The sequence below is a fragment of the Schistocerca nitens genome, chromosome 2 (genome assembly GCF_023898315.1).
Source record: "Schistocerca nitens isolate TAMUIC-IGC-003100 chromosome 2, iqSchNite1.1, whole genome shotgun sequence".
Taxonomy (NCBI): Eukaryota; Metazoa; Arthropoda; class Insecta; order Orthoptera; family Acrididae; genus Schistocerca; species Schistocerca nitens.
In genome coordinates, this window is record NC_064615.1 from 117,970,469 (window position 1) to 117,997,858 (window position 27,390).

Here is a 27,390-nt window from a genome sequence, read left to right on the forward strand (position 1 = left end):
TTGCTAAATAACAGTATCCAAGCAGTAAAATGCAAACAATTATTTTTAAAAATAATCACATATGCCCACTGTAGTTTGCTCTGTGCTTGGGAATGCTGTAAGGGTAATGTAACCTCACCTAGGTTACAGATCCTCCCACAAACAACTGACCTTGCCAAGGTGGGGCAGCTTGTGTGCCTCAGTGAAAGACCTAAATGGAAATGAGGCATTTTGAGTAGACAACACTCCCTCAGAAATATTGAGAACTTTGGTAGAGCCACCCATAACAGAATTACCCCACGTGGTGTGCAAGATATATGAGACAGGTGAAATACCCTCAGGCTTCAAGAAGAGTATAGTAATTGCAGTTCCAAAGAAGTCAGGTACTCACAGGTGTGAATACTATAGAATCATCAGTTTAAAAAGTGATGGTTGCAAAATATTGACACTAATTATTTACAGAAAAATGGAACAACTGATAGAGGTCAATGGTAGTGAAGATCAGTTTAGGGTCCGGAGAAATGCAGAAAAACTCAGGGCAGTATTGACCCTACAACTTATCTTGGAAGACAGGTTGAAGAAAGTTAAACCTATATTTATATAATTTGTATTGAGCAAGTTTGAAAGAAACCAAGGAGAAATTTGGAAAAGGAATTAAAGTTCAAGGAGAAGAAATAAGTTTGCTGATGGCATTATAATTGTGTCAGGACTTCACAGAGCAGTTGAATGGGATGAATAGTATATTAAAAAGAGTTTATAAGATGAACATGAATGAAAGTAAAATGAGGGTAATGGAATAATATCAAAATAAATCAGGCAGTTCTGAGGGAATTAGATTAGGAAATGAGACATTAATAGAGAGTGGTAGATGAGTATTGTTGTTTGATGGCAAAATAACTGATTATGGCTGAAGAAAGGAAGAGATGAAATGCAGACCAGCAATACCAAGAAAACTGTTTCTGAAAATGAGAAACATGTAATTTATATTTAAATGTTAGGAAGACTTTTCTGAAGATATTTGTCTGGACTGTGGCCTTGCATGCCAGTGAAAAACTGGATGAAAGGCATCCCAGACACAAAAAACTGGAAACTTTTGATATGTGGTGCTATAGAAGAATGCTCAAGATTAGATGGTTAGATCGAATAATACATGGGGACGTAATGAATGAAACTGGTGAAACAAGAAATTTGTGGCACAACTTGACTAAAAGAAAGAATCTGTTGATAGGACACATCCATAATGCATCACGGAATTGTCAGTTTGGTAATGGAAGGAAGGGTGAGGGTTAAGAGTTGTAGAAGGTGACCAAGGCTTGAATACAGTAGATAAGTTCAAATGCAGAGATGAAGAGTCTTTTAAAGTGAAAAAGTCTTCATTCTTTTTGGCTTCATATGTTGATATATATTAGAGTCTTCACTGAGATGTAACTAGTCATTAAATAATCGCTATCTGTTCATAATGGGCTACAAAAGGGCTTAACACTCAGATGTGCTATTGCCACTCAAACTCCACCAGCACTACAATTAAGCAACATAATTTGCAGGTATCGTGCACAAGAAAATAGCCCCAAACTATTGAACTCAAAATATTTTAATACAGTGGACAATTGGCAATTTGTATACTCTTATTTGCAATAGCAGTAGGATTGTCGTGCTATAGCCAGAATGTCATATTGCTATTAAGAGAGTTGTTCCTCAACTTAATGTTGAAGTGAGAGTGAAATAAATACCATTTTAACCCTTGAGGCACAGTGTTTAAGTAATTTATCAAACACATGCACAGAACAGCAGTAATTTCTAAACTTTTGGCAAAAGATGTTAAGAGATTAGAGTATATAATTTAAATAAAATAAATAAGAACACATTTGGAGAGAAGTAGAAATGTTCATCAGCCAAGCTGACTTAGAGAGAAACCAATTAAATCATTACAAGGCCACAGCAAATATTGTCTGAAAGCTAACTAAAAGCAGGACTAGCACTTCTGGAAGAAAGGATATGCCATGAAACTGCAAGTTTCGGATGAGTGCTTCTATGACGTCTGAAGGATAGGAGATGAGGTACTGGCAGAAGTAAAGATGTGAGGATGTGTTGTGAATAATGCTTGAGCAGCTCAGTCGGTAGAGTATTTGCCTGCGAAAGGCAAAGTCCCGAGTTCGAATCAGTCCAGTGTACAGTTTTAATAGTCCAAGAAGTTTCTTATTAAAAGTGATGATCTTTGCATTTCAAAGAGAAATTTTTATTTATCATGTTCGATGGGACCATGCAAGCCAACGTCATGGAACAAGTCAGTTCATAGTTTACAGAATGCTGATTAGAAATTTTATAATCAAAATATTAATAAAAAATGTAAAAAGGGCCTAAATGAAGTCTGTGGGTGATACTGTAGATCAGTCTGACTGTCCTTTTTTAGGTTAAGCATATTCTTGAAGAGTGCACAGAGTTGCCCCAAAATATAACACCATATGAGATAATAGAGTTGAAGTAGCAAAGTAAAGAAGCCTTTGTGTTTCAGTGTAAGAGGCAGTGGAAATTATTCTTACAGTGAAATTAACATGATTGAGTTTTTGCATAAGATCGTAATTTTCTTTCAAAGTCACATGCTGATATTACCAACTATCCTATAAACTGCATCATTTACATTACATTCAGTGTCTTTCACAATAACAATTATCATCTTCAAAGACAATTTTTTTAAAAGTCGTCTGTCATGTTTAGTTGTTGACCATTGGTATAAATCGAGAAAAGCATCAGACTCTGAACAAAACCTTGTGGCACACCAACTTTGTATGATCCCATCCGTACTCAACTCTCTTACTTGTTTGTTCACACAGGAGGAGAACCTTCTGCTTCCTACTTTCCAGGTATGAAGTGAACCAATGTTGAACATAGTCGACACAGTCAAATGCTTTTGTTAAATCAAAGAAAATAGGTATTGTCTATGATCTGACTGGTGGACTGTGTTCACAGTATTACATGTGCTGACCTTGCAGTGGTCTTGTTGCTTTCTGTATCCTAATCACATTTGTCATAAGGATATATTTGTAGTATTATGGAAAGGATGGATTGCTTCTCACCTCACCACATCGTAAAATTGTTGAGTCGCAGATAGATGCAGTCTGGCCGTAGCAGCCAGAGACTGTGTGGTGTGTGTGTGTGTGTGTGTGTGTGTGTGTGTGTGTGATCTAATTCCAATGAAGGCCTTTTTGGCCAAAACCTTACTTCTTCACAGTCCTTTTGTTCTGCCTGTATGTAACTCAACATCTACATATACGGTGAGTTGCAGTCTATCCTTTTCATAATATTGTCATTTTTCCATTGTTTGATATATTCGTAAGACAGATATGACTGGCTGTGTTGTCGATTCGTATGTGAAGTGAAAAAACACTGTTTTTGCATTACAGTTTAATCTCCAGCTTGAGGCATCCTGTGATCCCAGTATAACATCTTCATACTCCGGTGTCTGCCTTTTGAATTGTATACTGCAAGGGCTGTAACTAATCATTGTGACCATAAAAGGCTGCACAGTGAGAGAATTTTTTCTATGTAGAGTATCAGGACTGGTTTGAGATGACATATTCGTCTGGACACACACACACACACACCCCTCCGTCCCATTCATTTTCCACACGAGCAACATGTCATTTGTTGCTCCCATTTCCATCTGTCGTTTCCTCATAAATTGAGTGAGTGCAGAAGTGAATTGTTTTTGCTACACCTGCTGCACACATTTTGCACAAGGGGGCACCTTTGGTGACCTTCTCAGCTTGACACCCCAAGCAGCTGGTTGTGTTGCCTGGGCCTTAAATTGGCTGTGGGTACAGATCTTAAATTATTGTAACTATGTTGCTGCAATTGATATTTCCAGCTATTTGCTTGCAATTTTTCTGCTGCTTTTTTTTTTTTTTTTTTTTTTTTTTTTTTTTTTTTTTTTTTTTTTTTAAATCATATCATTTCCAGCTATGTACTTGCACTTTTATGTCATCTTTCAAACCCCTTCAAACAGCCTGTTATTTTCATTTAATTGTGACCATTGCATATCTGCAGGTATGGTACGGGCGGAAGGAGTTCGTCTGCTGGAGCTCACATGTCTGCAGGAAGCCTTAGGACCATTATTGGGATGCCCTTGTTGTTGCTCTGGGCAGCTGCAGCTGCACGAAGATGTTCGGCGGTCCAGTGGACTGTATTCAGCATTGTGTTTTGCATGCCAGGCATGTCATCATCGTCTCCCTTTGCATTCTTCATGTCGTTCAGGTTCGCAGGGCTGGCAGGTTAATGTGTACACACAACAGGTTAAGGCTCAGCTTGGACTCGGTGAAGATATGTTACGCGATCTCTTTCGCATTTATCAGATACCGTATCGAGCGTGTAATGCGTCTGAAGACTGTTCTTCAGGTGATACTGATGCACTGCTCAACTGCTTCCTCGATAGAGGTGATGCTTTTAGAAGCTTTGTGTGCTCTCTCTGTGATCAGACTTTTGAATGTGTAAAAATGTTGAAACAACACATGGGTTTACATACTGTGCACAGTATAGAATGTTTAGATAGTGTCAACATGATGGGCTCTCTAGACCGATCAAGTAATCAACAGGAAGACGCTCTGCATGTGCCAATCGAATCAATTGTAACTGAAGCAGCTCTCAATTTTCCGAGCCCAGACGTAGAAAAAACCTTGCAACTTTCACCAAAGGAAGAAGTATTCACATCGTCAGCATGTAATCAAAGATTTGAGGGGTTAGATTTGCTTGAACAAAACCTTAATGGAGATAGTCTGCATAGTACTTTTGAGTACACAGAGAGTTTTGAGGAAGCAACAAGTAATTTCTCAGAATCACTTAGCCAGCCAGTGAAAAGCGAACTTGCACAAAATAGTTCCAGACCAGGCATTTCGGGGAACAAATACCTTTCTTGTAATTCATCACCTAACAGTAGTTCAGCTGTCTCAGCTAGCCAAAAGCTTACATGCTCTGTGCTGGAACAACAGTCTGTGTCACATATAGAGCAGAAGATCCCATGTGTTGATGTGAATTCTTTGCATTTAGCAAAGCCAAACCACATTTCTGAGCAAGAAGAGAAAACTGCCCTGGAAAATAATATAGATGCAATTGTAATAAACACAGCTCTACAATTTCAGACCTCAACTATTGAAAATAATGGTATGTTAAATAAACATACACAAAATAATAAGTCAGATTCTTCTGAGCTACAATTGTCTACTATAAATACTTTAAAAAACAGTGATTGCAATAACAGCAACAGCAATACGTTCTCAAGTTTGGATAATGGACGCGGTTTAAATAGTGGAATGGTTGAAACAGTTAATATCTCTGTCGACAGTTCAGTCAAAGTTGAAACTCGAGCAGTTGAATTTAGTTCCTTAAGTGATAAACTGGGAGTCTCACCAACAGAGACTGACAAAGGTGCTTTAGACAACTGCAGCATTACGGATTTTATGTGTAAAATATGTGGTCAGACGTTTAAACGTGTGGGTGCACTGAAGCAACACATGGTACAACATAATAGTGGTGGAAGATATGTGTGTAGTGAATGCTCTTCTACTTTTGATGATGACATTCAATTAAAAAAACATGTAGGTGAAGTCCATGCCAAAAGTAAATACAGTTGTTCAGTTTGTGGGAAAATCTTCAAAAAAGCCTTCAACCTTGTGCAGCATGCAAGAACCCATACAGGTATGGTGAAGTCCATATAGTTAAGAAAATAAAATGATTTCATCCTTTGCTTGATTTAACAATGAAAAATTAACTGTTATTGATAATTAAATGTGTTTCTAGTTTCCTATTTTTTTTTTAATCCCCCCCCCCCCCCAATCAACCTTAAGGTTGGTTTCATGCAGCATTTCAGCATTCTTTATAGTGCATGTTTCACATCCATGCAGAGTTGTGCTCTAAACATAGCTTCTCATCAGTATTCTTCTGGTTTCAAGGTGATAATTTTTTATGTGAGTAGATTATTTTTTTTTTTTTTTTATTGAAAGGCGTTTTCCTTGTGCAATCCGTGCTACTATGCTTTTCTTACAGTTTTCCTTCTTTGCATGCTCTGCTTCTGAGAAAATAAAACTCATTCGCCTCCTCTAGTGTATCTTGCTCAGGTTTAACTAGACCATCCACCAAATCCATCTGCTTGGCACACTGTTACATTAGTTTTCATTATGCACATATTACTGCTTTCAGTTAGCACACATTACATTTCATTATGCACTGAACTCAATTCCTGTTGATGTTTGCAGCCATGTTGTGTGTTGTCAGCAAAGAAGATCATGCTGATTTTCTGTGCATGACACCCCCTCCAATCCCCATATCTCACATACACACACACACATCAATTAATCTTTTTACATTCCTCATTCTCTCTTGAACATGAAAATTAAATATCATTAGTGGCAATTAGCAAATGTGCCTTACACCTTACTTAATTTTTGGCTCCTTGTTAACTATTTTAATTGAATGCACATTGAAGACTGGTTGTACACTATACTCTTGAACTTTTGTGAAGTTTACTAAATGTTCCCAACATAAAATACTTTGATGATGTCACCTTGAACAAAACAAAAGTTTGTTCCTGTTCACTTTTACCTAGACGTCTTTTGGCTCTGTTTCACCATCATTATTGGGTGTGTTTTATTTACTTAACCATATGAATTGTTGTTTGTATGGCTATCTTCCTACGTGGACCAAGTATATTTTGTCTAAGTTCAAATGCGATGTAGTCGTGCTAGTTTTCAGATTTGCATTTATCTCATAGTTATTAGAACTGTTCCTAATTTGTTGCTGTTTCTATATGTTTGTGTACTTCAAAAATACTTTTGCCAAGTTTTAAGCAGAGTGTGAGTATTGAATATGCCTTTATTTTCATTATTTTGAGTGTGGCTGTTTTTGTATTCTCTATATTGAATTACGGTTCATGTTCTGGGATAACAAAACTTCCAAAGATTTTATTACACATGTTGTCAGAGAGAGAAAAAAATCTGTGTATTTTAGTGGATAAAAATGGCAAATAAATAGCAGTGACAGAAATTAAGATTTTAAAAAATTGACTGCACATATCATGGTCTATGAGGATCTAGAAAACTTATAACTAGTCATGACAATAAAGGACAACCTTTAGGCCCAGAATTCCGAGGCAGCACACAAGGATATGTATCTTTGCTAGTGGTGGCGTCGCACTTTGCTGGTTATGAATATTCCACACAGTGTCTGTTGTGAATCATTCTGTAGAGTAAAATGTTATTTTTACAAAAGAAGAAGACTACGAATGTCACCATTGACATGTTTGTCACAGCAGGAATCTCACGCGCTACAGTTCACAGTTTTCAATTTTGATTAGTGAACATGCTTCAGCATGTCTGCAGATTGAATGTGGCAAACACTGTTTCACCACATGTTAGCATGTTAGTTAGTATGCTACCAAAATGTTGACAGTGTCTATGTTGATTAACTTCTCATAGTTGGGGTTCACAGTTACATAACATTTTCCAAATTACTTTACATTCGCCTTTGACTGCAAAATTATTTATTTACAAAACCCACTATTGCAGTTCCAGCCATATGACCATTATCAAGAGAAATACTAAAAAGTTTTGCTTCAGCACATGTTAAAATCTTAAAAAATATTCGACATGTATATATGTCATCGTCACATCCTTTTTTGGATATTTAATGTTAATGTTCTTATCATCGTTTACATAAATCACAGCAAACTGCTACTGGTATAGATTATACAAATGACAACAGGGTGCACAAGCAGTTATTTATAGTGATTTTAGTAAAAGATGATAACTATAAGATTAAATACCCAACACGATGTGACAGTGACATATCTTTATTGTATCTTTATTCATCCTATCAGCCATTCAATGTACATACATGTCAGCAACTTTTTATAGTTCTGACTTGTGCACAAGTAAAATATTCCACTTGACAGTGGAAGTCATGTCAGTGTGGACAAAACACAACAAAATATTCCATGTGTTTGCCAGAATAAAGACTGTATTAATTCTTACAATATTGCAGTGCCTGTGTTGTTCAGAAGTGCGATGCAATATTTCTCCAGACATGCTTGTATGCACTGCCCACAACAACCAGGAAATCCAGTTTGAGTCCCAGACCAGCAAAAATTTTCATCATCATCGTGCCATTATACAGCTGATGATTGTCCATATTCACTACTGTGAATACATTTCATGTACTAATTCATTGTCGTCCACTTCTGTCTCCTCTGCTGGGTTTTGACAAGCAGACAGCAAAATAAAAATTGTTCTGAAATAAAGGCTGTTTACAATCACTTTCATTTAGTAATGATACATTTGTCTGAGATATTATTTATGTGATGATAGTTTCATTGGTTTCAGTTAGGTGCACAAGTTCAGAAAAAGTATGTGGTGCACTAACTGCAGTAGTAGCATTGGTATTCAGAGCATTAATACCTACATGTTATTGCAGGTATGTCATACCTTAAAAAGCTCGCATTCGGAAGGACGACGGTTCAATCCCGCGTCCGGCCATCCTGATTTAGGTTTTCCGTGATTTCCCTAAATCGCTCCAGGCAAATGCTGGGATGGTTCCTTTGAAAGGGCACGGCCGACTTCCTTCCCCGTCCGTCCCTAATCCGATGAGACCGATGACCTCCTGTCTGGTCTCCTCCTCGAAACAATCCAATCCAATCCAATTCCTTAAAAAGAGGACTTAGTTTGTTTTAGCCATATCATAGTGCTTAGTTTGTTTTAGCCATATCATATTGCTTAGTTTTAGAAAGCACCTGCTGTTGCCTGTAAAAGATTTCCAGTTATATGCCCATAAGCAATTATACGTGAGATAACATGCATAGTAGCCTGTAGCATCCCCTCCTGACCTGGTAATAGTGAAGACACTTTACACCACTGACTTGATGGGACAACAAAAGCACTGGAAAGCTACCCTTAACACAGTAGACCAACTGTTACCCACAACTCACAGAGAAGGGTTGGAGTGTTCAGTAAATGCAACTCACACAGTGGAGTACAGATGTGCTCTACACGATAGAGGTCAGGTGACTTAGGGGACCATACAAGCACCTAATGTGTGCGCTCTGTACATTCAAACCATTCTGACGCAATCCTATGTAAACTTCTTTCACACAGCCTTGTTTACATGCCTGGCTGAAATATGTCATATGAAAAGCATTGTCTCATATAATTTCTGTGTAATCTTACTCAGCAATCAGTGTGTACCAACATGTACCACATTTCAGAGTCCAGGCAATATTTTTCTATACTCTGAGATTGTGATTCTGTGTGCACTGTTACAACAAATTGTTATTGCCCAACGTTGAATTACCGGTAGATAGGATTTGCTGCAATCCACCTGTCTGCTGTTATAATCCATGATAGTCAAATACAGCCTGTCATCAAGTTGTTGCCGGCAGCCATTGACTCAGGCAGTTGCAGTTTTCCAGGACTAAAAGTTCTCATGATACACCCTTCACACTATGGCATTTGTGGCATTTGAATACCCTAGTGCCTGGTTGATTTTGAAGGGCGAGTTATTAAAGTATTGGTCACAAACAATTTAGCTTCAATCAAGCTCTCAAGTGTCACACCAACAGCCAGTAACATGGTATGATAACATCCCAATTATATGACACCTTGCAATATTCCATTCTCCATGGTGAGAGGCATTTTTCTCTCTCTCTCTCTCTCTCTCTCTCTCTCTCTCTCTCTCTCTCTCTCTCTCTCTCTCCCACCAGCTCTGTCTGATTCATTAACTCATGAGTGTACTTATGTATTATATTTATAGATCATTTAACTTCCCTCAACATAATTGAAATTTTGTTTGTGTATGCAGTATTCTTTTTTTGTGTCCATGAATACCTTTGATTAATGAAGAACTTTCACCATATAAATGTATGGATATTCCAGTAACTGCATCATACTATTAATCACACATAACAAATGACTTAGTAATTTTTCTGTACTATGTTGTCACTATGTGACTGTATATGAAAGTGTTGTCACTATGTGACCATATATGTAAGAATACATGCACTTAGGTGCGAGCCACAAGTTCACCTGTTGAAGCCTGAAATTGATAGCAGTGAGATTTTTGGAGAAGATTTTAAGTTTATATTGAAAGGATAGGCAAATGGGAAATGGAGGTGGTGTATTTGTCACAATAAACAAGAAACTCAAATCCACTGTGATAGAAATTGAAGCTGCTTGTGAAATTGTTTGGCCAAGTGGCAGTATCAGGGGTGGGCATAAAATGATAATTGGACCCTTCTGTTGCCCACCCGACTCGTCTCCTGATGTAACCGAAAACTTCAGAGAAAACCTCAGTTCACTTGGATGTTCCCCAATCATACTGTTATCATCGGTGGAGACTTTAATCATCCAACAGTTAATTTACAGTTTTGTTAGTGGTGGGCATGATAAGATCCTGTGAAACTTTACTAAATGCCTTATCTGAAAACTACTGAGAACAGATAGTTAGGAACCCCACTTACGATGGAAATATATTGAATCTGATGGCAACAAATAGACATGATGTGTTTGAGGATGTCCACATTGAAACTAGTATCAGTGACAATGACGCAGTTGTGGCAACAGTGATTGCCGAAATACTAAAGACAACTAAAACACTGAAGTGCCAAAGAAATTGGTATAGGCATGCACATTCAAATACAGAGGTATGTAAACAGGCCGAATACCGCACTGCAGTCGGAAAAACCTATATAAGACAACAAGTGTCTGGTATAGTCGTTAGATCAGTTACTGCTGACTGCTGCTACAATGGCAGGCTATCAAGATTTAAGTACTATCATTTCACAAGTGTACAGTGAATATCAGGAATCCAGTAAAACATCATATCTCTGCCATCGCTGAGGCCAGAAAAAGATCCTGCAAGAACAGGATCAACGATGACTGAAGAGAATCATTCAATGTGACAGAAATGCAGCCCTTCAGCAAATTGCTGCAGATTTCTATGCTGGACCATCAAAAAGTGTCAGCGTGCGAACTATTCAATGAAACACCACCGATATGGGCTTTCAGAGCCGAAGGCCCACTCGTGTACCCTTGATGACTGCACGATACAAATCTTTTGCTGCAGATTTCAATGCTGGACCATCAACTAGTGTCAGCGTGCGAGCCATTCAACAAAACATCATCTATATGGGTTTTCAGAGCTGAAGGCCCATTCGTGTACCCTTGATGACTGCAGGATACAGACCGTTGATGACTGGAAACATGTTGCGTGGTTGGGTGAGTCTCGTTTCGAATTGTATTGAGTGGATGGACATGTACGGGTATGGAGAAAACCTCATGAATCCTGCATCTCAGTGGGAGACTGTTCAAGCAGAGGCTCTGTAATGGTGTGGGGAGTGTGCAGTTGGAGCAATATAGGGCCTCTGATACATCTGTCGTGGATCCCTTGGGCAAAAAATCATGCCCAGTTCTCGGAAGAAAGACCTCAAACATAATGAGACATCTTGAGCAGAATGACCTCCTCAATGCCAACCAGCATGGATCTTATCAACATAGATCATGTGAAACCCAACTCGCACATTTCTCACATGACGTACTGAAAGCTTTGGATCAAGGCAGCCAGGTAGATGCAGTATTTCTTTATTTCTAAAAAGTATTTGACTCAGTATCACAATACACTTATTGTCAAGAGTACGATCATATGGAATATCAAGTGAAATTTGTGACTGGATTGAAGACTTTTTGGTAGGGAGGACACCACATGTTATCTTCAATGGAGAATCATCACCAGATGTAGAAGTAACTTCGGGTGTGCCCCAGGGAAGTGTGTTGGGACCCTTGCTGTTCTTGTTGTATATTAATGATCTTGCAAACAATAGTAAAATCAGGCTTTTTGCAGATGATGCAGTTATCTGCAAGAAGCTGCATAAATATTCAGTGTGATCTTGATAAGATTTCAGTGTGGTGCGAAAATTGGCAACTTGCTCTAAATGTTCAGAAATGTAAAATTTTGCACTTCACAAAATGAAAAAAAACGTAGTATCCTATGACTATAATATCTGTGAGCCACTGTTGGAATCGGCCAACTCATACAAATACCTGGGTTTAACTCCGTAGGATATGAAATGGAACGATCACATAGGTTCAGTCCTGGGTAAAGCAGGTGGTAGATTTTGGTGTATTGGTAGAATACTGGAGAAATGCAATCAGCGTACAAAAGAATTGCTTGCAGATCACTCTTGCGTCCCATCCTAGAGTATGGCTCAAGTGTGTACCAGATATGACTAACATGGGATATTGAATGTGTACAGAGAAGAGCAGCACAAGTGGTCACAGGTTTGTTTAATCTGTGGGAGAGTGTCACAGAGATACTGAAGGAAGTGAACAGGCAGACTGTTCAAGACAGACATAAACTGTCCCAAGAAAGTCAATTAGCAAAGTTTCAAGAATCGGCTTTAAATGGTTAGGCTACTCTAGGAATATACTACAACCCCTTGCATATCGCTCACATAGGGATCATGAGGATAAGATTAGAATAATTACCACACACACACAGAGGCATTCAAACAGTCACTCTTCCCACGCTCCATACCTGAATGGTACAGGAGGAAACCCTAATAATTGGTACATTGAGATGTACCCTCTGCCATGCACCTCACAGTGGTTTGCAGGGTGTAGATATACATGCAGAATCACTTACCCATGCATAGCATAGGCAAAAGACCCTGGGTATGCACTCAACACACTTTTCGCTACTGTAACAGAATAGAATAATGGTAGCAGCAGCAAACGGTATAAAATAACAAAAATTCACCGAACTTACATTAGGTATGAGCAGCAAATATTTGAAGTCCGCAGTGATGTAGAGTGTGCAAAAAAAACTGCAATAATGTTGAGATGGAAAATTAAATATCTGTTCATACAATAACCATATTTCAAATCTCCGGGAGACTGACAGATTACGTAGAGGTAAACAGTAAAACATAATAATAAATGGTGCTGACACAATTAAACAATAAATAATGCAGGACACTACACTAACATTATACATTTCCTTAAAGTGTAAATACAGGGTGAGACAGCTAAGACAGGCCACCACAAATGCATCCAGAATTAATAAATGTATTGAGATGCAGTTTTCGCTAAGTTATAGCAGGCAATATGGCAAATTTTCTGAAGTTTGCAAGTAATTTCTATTGTTTATAGTTGCCAAATTATGACACTAATGTTATTTTGTTCAATGGAAGCCTAAACTTTTTGGATTTAAATAATGAAAATCTGCACCAGTTGCTAATTTTTTCATGCATTTCACAATATGTTTTGAGAATTTATTCTTAAAATCGAGTGCATTTGTTTACATTAATATTTGTGGTGTGCATGTGTGATTTTCTGCCCCTCTTGCATTGTACATCTGCATCTACATGGCTACTCTGCAAATCACACTTAAGTACCTCCAGTACCACCTTCACAATAATTCCTGTTGTTTCAGTCTCAAACAGCCTGAATAAAAAAAACAAACACCTATATCTTTCCGTGCAAGCTGTGATTTCCCTATTTTTCTATGATGATTTTTTCTCCCTTTGTAGCTTGGTGTCAACAAAACATTTTCGCATTTGGAGGGGAAAGTTTAATGATTTCCACCCCAAATCCTGTATCATGTCCTTGACAGTCTTCCCCGTATTTCTCAATAATACAAAATGTGCTGCCCTTCTTTGAACTTTCTTGATGTACTCTGTTAATCCGATCCCGTAAGGATCCCACACCACGCAGCAGTACTCCAGAAGAGGACAGACAAGCATAGTGTGAGCAGGCTCTTTAGTAGATCCGTTCAGCTTTTAAGTGTTTTGCCAATAAAACATGGTCTTTGGTTTGCTATCCCCACAATGTTTTCTATGTGTTCTTTCTAATTTAAGTTGATAGTAATTGTAATTCCTTGGTGTTTAGTTAAATTTATGGCCTTTAGATTCGACTGATTTATCGTATAACCGAAGTTTAGAGCTCATGTGTATGACCTCACACTTCTCATCATCTAGGGTCTGTTGCCAGTTTTCACACCGTACAGATGTCTGAATTGTTTTGCAATCAGTTTTGATCAGATGATAAATGACAGCATCATCTGCAAACAACTTGCTCAGATTGTCTCTGAAATCGTTTATATAGATAAAGAAGAACCGAGGGCCTCAGCAATCACTTCTGTTTTACTAGATGACTTTCTGTCAGTTACTACAAACAGTGACCCCCACTGATAGGAAATCATGAATCCAGTCACATAACTGAGACAATATTCCATATGAAGGCAATTTGTTTACAAGCCGCTTGTGAGGTACATATCAAAAAAACACACACACAAATCAACCGCGCGACTGCTACGGTCGCAGGTTCGAATCCTGCCTCGGGCATGGATGTGTGTGATGTCCTTAGGTTAGTTAGGTTTAAGTAGTTCTAAGTTCTAGGGGACTGATGACCACAGCAGTCGAGTCCCATAGTGCTCAGAGCCATTTGAACCATTTTTGAACACACAAATCATCACTTACACTCTGTTTCTCAGTAATCAAAAATTACGAATAAGATATTGTGACACTGTGGTTTCACAAAGGGTTTGTGCACAGTCAGAGGTGTTAGTGTTTTCAGATTATATAAAATTGTTAACTATAAAATGCATTTTTACCACTATTGACTAATGAATTATCGATTACATTTCATAAAAAAACACCACACACACACGAGCAAGGAAATGAAATATGCTTATTTATAAAAAAATTGCTACAGTTATCATATGCAGGAATAACATTTGAAAAATTTAACTGATTCACTATCTAATTTGTCATTAAGAAGTTTTCCTCCTTGCTTTTTGTGTTGTACAGAAATTTCAAGTTCCTCCTTTAAATCCATTGTATGTGATATTTAAAAAATGTAATCAATAATTCAATATCAGTATTAGTAAAAATACATTTTATAATTAACACCTACATATATATAATGTAATCCAAAACACTACAATGCCTCTGACTGTACAAACTCTTTGTGAAACCATAGTGTTATAATATCTTCATAGCATCTATGTCTACATAGATACTCCGCAAGCCACTGTACGGTGCGTGACAGAGGGTACTGTTTACCACTACTAGTTATTTCCCTTCCTGGTCCACTCACAAATAGAGCAAGAGAAAAATGTCTATGTATATGCCTCCATATGGGCCCTAATTCTCATGCCATCATATTAGCCCTAATTTCTCAAATCCTATCTTTGTGGCTCTTACACACAGTGTATGTTGGCAGCAGTAGAGTCGTTAGGCAGTCCGCTTCAGATTTCAGTTCTCTAAATTTTCTCAATAGTGTTTCTCGGAAAAAACGTTGCCCCCACCCCACTGGGATTCCAATGTGAGTTCCCGAAGCATTTTCGTAACACTTACGTGTTCTTCGAAGCATGTGTTGTTCGAACCTACCGGTAATAGATCTAGCAGCCCATCTTTGAATTGCTTCAGTGCCTTCCTGCAATCCTACCTTTTTTGGATCCCAAACAATCGAACAGTGCTCAACCATTGGTTACACCAGGGTCCTATATGTGGTCTCTTTTTTACAGGTGAACCACTCTTTCCTAAAGTTCTCACAATAAACCAAAGTTGGCTATTTGTCTTCCCTACCACAGTTCTCACATGCTCATTCCATTTCATATTGTTTTGCAATGTTATGCCAAGATGTTTAAACACTTTGACTATGTCAAGCAGGACACTGGTAATACTGTATCTGAACATTGCAGGTTTTTTCATCCCACTCACGCGCATTAACTTAACATTTTTCCACATTTAGAGATAGCTGCCATTCACCACACCAAATAGAAATTTAGTGTAAGTTATATTGTATCTTCCTACAGGCACTCAACTTCAACACCTTAACATACACCACAGTGTCATCAGCAAACAACTGCAGATTGCTGCTCACCCTATCTGCCATATCATTTATGTATATAGAGAGCAACATCAGTCCTACCACACTTCCCTGGGGCACTCCTGGCGATGCCCTTATCTCTGATGAATATTCGCCATTGAAGACAACATACTGGGCTCTATTACTTAAGAAGTCTTCAAGCCAATCACATATCTGCGAACTTATTCCACGTGCTCATACCTTCGTTAAGAGCCTGAAATGGGGAACCGCGTCAAATACCTCCCGGAAATCTAGAAATATGGAATCTAGCTGTTGCTGTTCATCCATGGTTCGCAATATATCATGTGAGAAAAGGGCTAGCTGAGTTTCACACGAGCAATGCTTTCTAAAACCATGATGAATTGTGGATATAAGCTACTCGCTCTCAAGAAAATTTGTGATATTCGAACTGATAATAGGTTGAGTCTCTTTGTAAAACTTAATTGGGATTTCATCTGGACCTTGTGACTTATTTGCTTTCAAATCTTTCAGCTGTTTCTCTGCACCAGGAGTGCTTATTACTATGTTGCCCGATGTTCAAATGACGGTATGTTTGCATGTTTCTCGTGAGTGAAAGATTTCTTCATTGTGAAATTGTAAACTTTGGCTTACATTTTGCTATCTTCATTTGCCATACCAGATTGGTCAATAAGGTACTGAATGGAAGGCTTAGAATCACTCAGTGATTTTACATAGGATCAGAAATTTCTTGGGTTCTCTGCCAGATCTTTTGTGACAATTGTAGTTGTGGTTGCACACAGATCTTTTTGCAAATGCACAAATCTCCACTAACTTTTGCTTATTGTCATTTGTGCATCGTCTTTTGAACAAAGAGTGCAACAACCTTTGCTTTATCAGCATCTTCTGAATTTCGTTATTAAACCATGGTGGGTCTCTTCCATTCTTTATCCACCTACTAGGCACATAATTCTCCAGACCACGATTTACAATCTGCTTAAACTTTCTCCATAATTCCTCTATGTCCATCTTGCTGGAACTAAGTGGTCTCAGTTCACTGTCTTAAGTGAGATGCTAACAACTGCTTATTGGCTCTGTCTAGCAGAAACAGTCTCCTATCCTCCTTGACTGATTTGTTAACTTTCTTAGCCATAGTACCCGTAATCACATCATGATTGTTAATCCCTATTTCTATGCTGACATTGTCATTAAGGTACAGCCTATTTGTAGCTACAAGATCTAACATATTTTCATTATGTGTGGGCTGCCGAGCTAGGTGCTCAGGACACTTTTTCAGAAAAAGTGTACAAAAGTATTTCGCATGACTGTCTGTCTGTACCTCCTGCACTGAGTCCATAGACATCCAAGTCTATACTTGGTAGGTTAAAGCCACCACCAACCAGTATTGCACGGTGTGGGTATTTCTGCACTACTCTAACCGTAGGCTTTCTTTGAATGACTCTAGAACTGTCACAAAGGAGTCAGGTGACCAGTAAAAACATCCATCAGTTAACTTGATTTCACCTATTCACCTACTCCTGTTATATGCAACCAGTTAACTTCACTGTCACACTCATCTTCGACCTCTATAGAGACAATATGGGGGGGGGGGGGGGGGGGGGGCTGGGCACTCGCGCGCTCATTCCCGTGTATGTGTGCACACATGCGCATTGTGTAACAGAGGAGGCAAATAACCTTTAAGCAGGCAGACAAAAATACTGTTTCTAATGTTAGTATATAAAAACACTCCAAGATTCATTTTGTCTGATTTTCTGATTGCAATATAACCTAAAAAGGACAACTGCATTGCAAGAGAGGCAGAAAATCACACATACAAACATCACCAAAATATTGGTGTTATCAAATGCACTTGAAAACGAGAATAAATTCTCGAAACACATTATGCTAAGCATGAAAAAGATGTAACTCATGCAGTTTTTCATTATTTAAATCATTAATGAGTTGCAGGCTTTCATAAAACATCAAATATGATGAACAGAATTGTGTACTTTTTTCTGTGGCATTTGCAAGGAGCTTCTAAGAGAACTTAAAAGGCGTAACATGTTTGGGACTTGATCAAGTAGTATCAAAATAACAGTGCTGCAAACTGCTGTCCCAGCATCAGGAGAAGAGGTTCCACAAATGTCTGCCGTATTATACCAAATGTAAGCAAACATGTAACTCTTATGCGATTTGTGTATTTACTATCCCAGCTGTCATACCAAGAGCTTAAAATGTTGACCTTGAACATTGCGACATGCTGCTAAGTGATTCTGGAGAGACAGTACTGTACATTTAATTTCATCTGGAGTTAAGGCATCACAGGCCATTGCCATAAGGCTTTTCATGCCTCTGGAAGTAGTTTCCTAATAGACCTCTTGTTCTAATTTTTGTCATAGTTAAAAATATAAAAGTGTTAAGCTCGGTGAATGTGCAGACAATATTGCATTTCCTGAATGACCCTCCCACTGTTCTAATGTTTTCTTAAGAGTGTCTGTCATTACAGCTGTCATTTTCATACCACACTTGACTGCCTTATGTCCAGTGGGATGTTTTCGAATAACAGTGGTGGCAGCATATCTTAGGAACTCGAGATAATTGAGTGTATTCAGGTTCTCATCAATAAAACAGGGACCAATGATAAGGGTCTTCAAAAACGTGTCAAACCTTGATAGACCAAGAGTGTTGTTTACATCCGCTTCTTTTAGTCCGTGTAGATTTTCAGCTGACAATTCATGCATATTGCGAAGATTGACTTGCACACAATTTGTTGTAAATGATACTTTTTCCTTAAACAAAATTTTGCAGAGGCATGCTGCATCACTTTGCACTTTTCATAGGCAACATTCAAAGAACTGTAACAAATTTTGGTTAGTGTTTGAGGACACTAATTTGTTTGATCCCTCTCGTATTTCTTAGATGCCTCTTAGTGACATTTGCATTCTGTGTTACTGCTGCTAAAGTGTTAATTTCATTTCTTTCATCAGCTGTGCTGCTTTTTCCTTTGCGTATTTTATTCTTTACACATCCAGTTTGTAGAACTTTTTTATAATGTTTGCAATGACAGCTTGTGATTGCTTAACATGATTGGATGCTGCTCTAATAGTTTTGCGACATTTGCCTTAAACAGTATTCATATCTAATTGCTACAACAGCAGAACACAGACTGGTGGGCTTCAAGCAGACAGAAAACCACAAGGAACATACCTGAGTGTTGTGTTTGCTTTCATTTGGTACAATAAGGCAGACATTTGTGGAATCCGTTCTCCTGATGTTGGGACAGTGGTTTGCGGTGCTGTTATATTTATAGTATTTGATCAAGTACCATACATGTTAAGTCGTTAAAGTACATGTTATATCATTGAAGTTTTCTTAGAAGCTTATTTCAGATGCCACAGAAAAAGTATTTAGTTCCATTAGGAAACAAAAGAAAACAAATCTGTGTCATAATTCAGTGACTGTAAACGATAAAAATTATTTGCAAACATAGAGATTCACAATATTATCCTCTATAACTTCGTGTAAACTGCCCCTTGATACATTTATTCATTTTGGATATGTTTGGGTTGGCCTGTCTTAGCTGCCTCATCCTGTTAATGCTGCATTACTTTTGGAGTGCCAACATTTAAATGGAAGAGTGTTTGTTAGTGTCAGTACCTTTTGTGGAAGAATCTCTGCTCAGCTATTTGTTGTATATAAATCTATATTTTATATACTCCAAGGCTTGTTTTTGGCTGTTTTGCATTGGAAAATTAGAAATGTTATCGGACGTATTAACAATCATTGTGAGAAATGTGTTGACCATTGTTTAGTGGAGTCAATGGGTAATGTTAGTTGAGCTCGTGGAGTAACTAAACTGAGCAACGTTCAAAAGTATTCAGTCACTATAATGCAAATGCAGTGGGAATTGCATGAATATGGTACTTGATAATACCTATTTCAGATCATATTTTCCAATTTTCTCTCTCTTTTATTAGGAAAAGAATTTATAACAAGTAAAGCTGAGAGAAGATATATTGCATGGTTGCTACAGAAGTGCCACTAAATTTCAAATTTATATTGAAGTTTTACTCACAACATTGCAAATGCTGTGTGTCTTTTCTCCACATTACATATTTTTTGTGGTATTCTAATTGCGTTCATAACTGTAGCAGCCTGCGTAAGTATATGACAAGGAAAAATGTAAGGGCAAATATTAAAATTTGTGAGAAACCCTACCTTCCCAGAATTAGTGCATGTAAAAGCAATTTAGTACAGCATTATTAAGGTACTCTTGAGATGGTACACATATTAAGGTGGGGAAATGTTTTCAGCAGAAGCCGATTTAGGTGTCACAGTAATACTTCTAATTGGATAGATAAAAAAATTTACTCACCAAGTGACTGCAAGAGAATACACATACAACAGTATTTAAATCAGAAAGCTTTCAGAGCCAGTGGCTCCTGGCAGAAGGGTTGAAGGGAAAAGAAGAGGACCGAAGGAAAAGGGCTGATGAGGTTTAGGAAATGGAGAGAGTTTGGAAAAGTCATCCAGCACCCGCGGTCAGGGAAGTCTTACCAGACTGGATTGTTGTGGACTGCTGATGAGATTTGAAAACTTCAGAGGTTAAAGGTGGAAGATGGGGTAATACGCGAGACATAGATTTAAAGTAACTTACAAGGGAACCTCCCCATCGCACCCCCCTCAGATTTAGTTATAAGTTGGCACAGTGGGTAGGCCCTGAAAAACTGAACATAGATCAATCGAGAAAACAGGAAGAAATTGTGTGGAACTATGTGAAAAAAATAAGCAAAATATACAAACTGAGTAGTCCATGTGCAAGATAGGGAACATCAAGGATAGTGTGAGCTCAGGAGCGCCGTGGTTAGCGTGAGCAGCTGCAGAACGAGAGGTCCTTTGTTCAAATCTTCCCTTGAGTGAAAAGTTTATTTTTCTTTATTTTTGCAAAGTTATGATCTGTCAGTTCGTTCATTGACATCTCTGTTCACTGTAATAAGTTTCATGTCTGTGTTTATTGAAGTTGTGAGTTATATTTGCTGGATTCATATTGCCCACAGAATACATCTCACGTATTTAATGCACTCTCGTCCAAAGTAGCGAACAGTTAACTGCCAGCCAGGGAGCCTCTTTAGCAGGAATACTCTCCCTTCCGTGCGCTGTAGTCATCTGATGTCGTGTGTTTTGATGTTTGTTTAGGTGTAGCGTCCCCGTACTACGGCGCAGTTACCTCGCATCGGACGGACCGACGGACAGATAATAATTGTCTGAAAATAAAAAATTAAACTTTTTACTCAAAGGAAGACTTGAACCAAGGACCTCTCGTTCTGCAGCTGCTCACGCTAACCACAGGACCACAGCGCTCCTGAGCTCACACTATCCTTGATGTTGCCTATCTTGCGCATGGACTACTCAGTTTGTATATTTTGCTTATTTTTTTCATAGTTCCACAGAACTTCTTTCTGTTTTCTCAATTGATCTGTGTTCAGTTTTTCAAGGTCTATCCACTGTGCCAACTTATAACTAAATCTGAGGGGGGGTGCGATGGGAAGGTTCCCTTGTTAGGAGTACACATCTTGTCACTCAATTATCCTGGTCTTGAAAATATTAATCAGCTATTTCAAAAAGGCTATGACTTCCTAAAATGGTGCCCTGAAATGAGGTCCATTGTGTCTGACATTTTGCCCATCACAAATAGAATAGCTTTTCATTACCCTCCCAGTCTCCACAATATCTTTGTCAGACCCTGTGCTCCTTCCTACCCCTGTGACTATCCCCTCTGTAAGACTTGCCTTATGCACTCTCCTACCACCACCTATACCAGTCCTGTAACTGGCAAAACACGTTCTATCAAAGGGTGAACCACCTGTGAAACGACATGTGTTGCATACCAGCTGTTATGTAAACACTGTTTCACTTTTACATCGACATGACTACCACAAAGTTATCAGTTAGGATGAATGGGCATAGGAAGAGGTTTATACTGGCAACACAGAATATCCTATTACAGAGCATCATTACAACATGACAGTCGTCACCTAGGTGCCTGTTTCACCATGTGTGCCATCTGTATTATTCTCCAAGACACCAGTTTCTCAGAACCTGTGTTACAACATGTTCTTGGTTCTCACCACCCACCTGGCCTTAATTTGTGTTAATTTCTTTGGTCTCAGCATTCCTTCACAGTAACTGTTCCTTTCTTCATTCACTTTTAGTTTTTTATTTCTTTCATTTTCTGACCTATCAATCCCCCCTTCCACCTCTATCACAAACAATGCACTTAGCTTTCCTCTCTTGTTAACTGATGTGTATGATCCTATCTTCCACCTTTAAGCTGTCAGTTTTCCAAGTCTCATCCAGCGGAGTTCCCAACATTCAGTCTTTCCTTCTCATCCTCTATGGTAAGTCTCCCTTGACTTGGGGTTCAGGGTGAATTTTTCCAACTCTCCTCGTTTCCTAAACATCACCAGTCCTTTTCCGTCACCCCTCTTCCTTCCCCTGCAAGCTCCTTGTCAGAAGAGGGAGCTGCTGTCTCTGAAAATTCGCAAATTTAAATATCTTTATATGTGTATTCCTCAGCCACCTCTTGGTGAATAGATTTTTTTACCTATCCAATGACATTATATTTTCAAAAATTGATTATTTTTGTTGATGTAGTAATACTTATGTAATAAGTAAGATGAGTATGATACATAAAACATATCATACATCACAAATGTATTAAATGTTTAATAAGAACTAAAATTTATTTAATTCATATAATAAAAGAAAAACAACACTTTTGGAAGCACAGAAATTATGTAACGAAGGTACAGTTACTGTCATTAGAAAAATAAGTATTTCTGTAAATCGTGTCCTTTGTTTAAAGATGTTTCATTTGCTGATAACGCCTAGTAACACTGAAGATGACATTCCAAAAGACTTTACAGATTATTATGTGTGTTCCAGTTTCTTGTTTCTATCACATTTCCACAAAATTTTTAATTTCTTTGCCACTGATCCCTCTTGCCCTCCCCAAGTGACTCACAACTCTTTACGAGTGCAATATTGCATTGCATGCACGTCCAAAGGAAGAAGCACTGCGTTATTACAGCTGTTATGAAATACATTAAATGTATTTGCAGTTACAGTGTGAAAAACCATGAGTGTATAACGGAATGACAAGGAAAATTGGTGCCGGACCAGGACTTGAACCCAGATTCCCCACTTATCATGAGCAGTCGCCTTACCATTTGGCTATCCAAGCATGACTCACAGCCAGACCCAAACTTCCATGTCATCAATATCTGTTTGTCAACCATGTGCTTACACATTTCATTCTTTTGTGAGTCTGTGCTTGGCTAACATGGGCCCTCAGTCCCTGCGCAGTGCTACTCCTCTTTCCACACTGTAAACCTATCCTTCTACCACCTTATGTACCCCCTCCTATGCCACACTTCAAATGAATGGGTTCAGGCATGCCTTCACATTGTGAAGCTAGCCCAATCTGTTGGGATTGTGGACATCAGTTGCATACAGACATTCCTTGTGCCTCACCCTTTGTGCTTTCTATGAGGGTCCTTGGAGCTGCTCGACTACACTCTCTCTGCTGGTGGTTGGGGCCTCTCCCCCTACTGCTTCCCCCAAACCACATTTGCGAGCGTTGACTATGCATCAGCCGAGGAGCAGCACCACCCTCCTCCGGCATCTCTCACAAGGAAGGGGTCTCTCAGGATGCTCCCCTCCCAGGTTACTGCTGATCTGCAACAGGATTGTTGAATCTTGCCTAGTCATCGGTTAGGGGTGTCTATGAAACCTGCTTTCTCGAGTCACCAGACAACAATAAAACAAATCATATTAATGAGTTTTATTATTATGAAAAGTAAATGATAATACTTTAAGAAATACGTATATGTGTCACAAGCAAAGGGCAACATGCAAAATAATCAATGTTCTTCAGTATAAAAATTCCAAGTTTGAGCTACATAGAATGTACGAGGAAAGAAATGAGCTTTGACGCTTCTATCTAGTTGCTAGTCTTCAAGCTGCTATAGAACTGGGGCATGGCACTTATGTCCTCTTCGCATAGAGGCCACTGCTGTCACGTTGTCATCCTGGACAGTCAATCAGTGTTCAATTGGCTGATGTCTTCTTCACTGGTCGCTTGACTTTACGCCGTAACATCTCCCCCCCCCTCCCCCCCCCCCCCCCACACACACACACACACCAAAGCAACGGACCATCATTGTATAGGAGCACGACAACGGCAGGAGAGTGGATGCTGCGATGGACTGGAAGCCGTAACTGCAAGGGACATCATGCTTCCAGTTGTACCCTGCCATCTGGCCTTCACTCTTCCAGAAATGTCGTCCATAAAACGACCAGAATGGTGTGCGTCCACCTCCTGAGGCCCATAACAAGATGTAGAAGGCGTCGGCTGCTGTGGTGTGAGCGGGTCCAGCCCCATCGAAAGAACGAGGGGAGGTGAAGGCTCCGTCTCCGTGGGGTCATCCCGCGGCATCATGATGACACCCTCTGCCGGCTGCTGTGGCCATGCTTTTCTTGGAATCCGTGAATCTGAGGGAAGAGACATAGAAGGATCACTGTGTACATGTCAGTGACGGATTTGATTGTGATGTTGGTGCTGCAATCCATCTGGGCCTGAAATGAGATACATGCTTGCGCCAAGGCAACAAAGGATCTCGCCTTGCATCCACCATCTGCTGCCACTAAAAATCCTGTAAAAGACAATATCATGCGGCATGAGGCGACCTTCCTTCGGAGCCTGAAGCAATTCTGCCAGCGATCGTCCATCTCGTGGATATAAAGGATAGGAGGCGAGAAACAGTTACAATGTAATTCCTGGTGTGTTCGGTGCAAAGTTTGGCCATCTGCTGCTTGAAGGTTCTGACAAAACGTTCCGCTTCGCCGTTTGACTGTGAATGGAACGGTGCACTAGTTAGATGCTGTATGCCATTGCGTTCACAGAATGTTTCAAATTCATTTGACATGAACTGAGGGCCTTTGGGACATTATGTCTTCAGACAAGCCTTCGGGGCAAAAAAATAGAGGACAATGCCTGAATTGCGCTACGTGATGTTGTCGAGTTCATTGGCGCAGCAAAAGGATACTTGCTATAAGAGTCCACCACAATCAACCATGAGTGTTCCAAAAAGGTCCCGCAAAGCCTATGTGCACACATTGCCATGGGAATTGCGACTTAGGCCAAGCAGAGAATTTTTGTGGCAGAGCGGACAGATTTTCCGCACATGTGTGACACTGTGACAGCACCTGTTCTATTTGGGTGTCCATACCCAGCCAAGTACAGTGTCAACATGCTAACTGTTTCATATGAACAATCCCCCAGTGTCCTTGGTGCAGTAACAGCAACACTTCTTTTTGCAAAGCTTTGGGGATCAACATACATGACTTTCCGCTGTCATTTTGAACAAGAATCACACCTTGCTGTATAGTGAGGCTACGCCAATGTGCAGAGTATTGGCGCCCTACAAAGTTCTTTATGCTGAGCAGGGGACAAGGCCAAGATGTGCGAATGTACTTTAGCAAAATGTTTAAATCAGAATCAGCTTCCATTGGCTGTGCAATTTTCCTGTAGTTCAGAGGAAAGGGTTGAAGCAATTCAGAATCGTGAGCATCGATGTGACAACAAGATGCAGCAGAAGCATCAAAGACCGTATCAGGGCCAATCGGATGACATGAAAGTGCGTCTACATTACCAAGGTGAACTGTCGGACTATACACAATCTCGAACTGGTATTGAGACAACAACAAAACCCGTCTTTGCAATTTTTGGGCAGTTCATACAGGAACCAGCTTCGTTGGATGAAACAAGAACTGCAGTGGCTTGTGATCCATTACTAAGTAGAATTTTCTGCCATACAAGTGGTGGTGGAATTTGGTGACACCATACACAATAGCCAATGCCTCTTTCTCTATTTCTGAGTAGTTACATTGAGCTTTGGACAACACTTTTGATGCAAAAGCAATAGGCCTGTCTTTATCACCAATTCTGTTGAAAGCACTGCACCGATTCCGTAAAAGGATACCTCAACTTGCAATACAACTGGTTTGTCTGGATCAAAGTGAACTAAGCATTGATCACTGAGCAATGCGTCTTTAAGTTTTTGTTAATCTACTAGGCACTCGCCTGTCCAAACAAAGGGGACATTCTTGCGATACAATGGAGCCATTATTTGCGCAGCATTCGGTGTGAACCGAATATAATAGTTCATTTTCCCCTAAGACTGACTGCAATTCTGTGACATTGTGAGGAACTGGCAGGTCCCGTATGGCTAAAAAATCTGACTGAAGAGGATGTACACCTTGACTGTTTATGACATGACCAAGATATTGCAACTCAGGTTTAAAAAATCACACTTTTCCAGTCTACACTTTAGTCTTGCATCAGATAACACGAAACAAAGCACACAAATTTGTAATGTGATCTTCAGGTCTACGACCTGCTGTGACAATATTGTCCAAATAGTTTGAACAGTTTGGTACTTGAGCAGTCAACTGTTCCAAGTGCCATTGGAAAATGGTGGGTGCAGAAGCACTGCCAAAAGGCAAATGCAAATATTTAAACAAGCCCAAATGAGTGTTCACAGCACACACTTTTTGAGATTCTTCATCTTGTGGTATTTGAAGATATGTGTCACGAAAATCTGTTTTTAAAAAGCAGCAACCAGCGCTTAATTTGTCCGTGATATCCTCTGGGCATGGTGATGGATAAGTATCAATCACAGTTCGTGAGTTGGCTGTAGATTTAAAGTCAACACAGAGGCGAACGTGACCTGAAGAGTTGAGGAGCAAAACCAATGGACTTTCCCATTGACTAGCTTGTATAGGCTCAATAGCTCCGATATCTTGCAGTTCCTTAAGTTCAGCAGCCACTTTGTTCTGTAATGCAATGGGAACAGTTCTGGGCTGGCAAAATTTCGGCTGAGCACTGTTGTTCATAGTAATATGTGCATCAGAATTTTTAGCCTTACCTAAACCTTCAGGAAAAAGTTCAGGGAATTCTTTCAGCACATTGTCTTTTGCATTGATTTAAGTCAATGACAACACATTGTCCTGAATTTTAAAACCAAACAACTCAAATGAATCAAGGCCAAATATGTTGTCACAATCACGTGATTGTAGCACAGTAAGTCACAGTTCGCGTGCGTGAGCGATACATGGCAGGTAAAGTACATTTTCCAAGAACAGGTATGTCTTGTCCATTATAAGCTCTCTGGGGCTTGCTAGTTTTTGACAGGTGTGGAGAGCCTGACTGTTCATATGTGTTATGATTCAACAATGTAACAGAGGCACCTGTGTCCAACTGAAATTTCACATTTTCCACTAATGTGCAAATGAACAAAACATTTGTTGGACTGGTATAGCACTGAAGAAACTGTTCACGTGTGTCGGGGAATGAAGACTCCTACGCCATCTGTTGGTGTTCTGTTAAGTGTTCTACTTCTTCTGCAGCTGTAGAACCATCTAAGGTGTTTATTTGGCTGACGAAACGCGTCGCATTCGATCGCAAGGTCATCCGCTGCAGAGGGCAGCA

At 39.3% G+C, this 27,390-nt stretch overlaps 1 protein-coding gene across 4 annotated transcripts in view; it reads left to right on the plus strand.

The window, feature by feature from the left end:
* The window catches only part of LOC126235790 (zinc finger protein 721-like), a 74,567-nt gene that overhangs the window by 22,278 nt on the left and 24,899 nt on the right, over positions 1-27,390 (plus strand). For 3 of the 4 annotated variants that reach the window (XM_049944599.1, XM_049944603.1, XM_049944600.1), the window contains exon 2: positions 4,024-5,667. In XM_049944599.1, the coding sequence (XP_049800556.1) occupies positions 4,024-5,667 (1,644 nt within the window). Of the gene's footprint in view, positions 1-4,023; positions 5,668-21,035; positions 21,262-27,390 lie in introns of those variants that run through there. The other variant, XM_049944601.1, reaches the window with a different exon arrangement.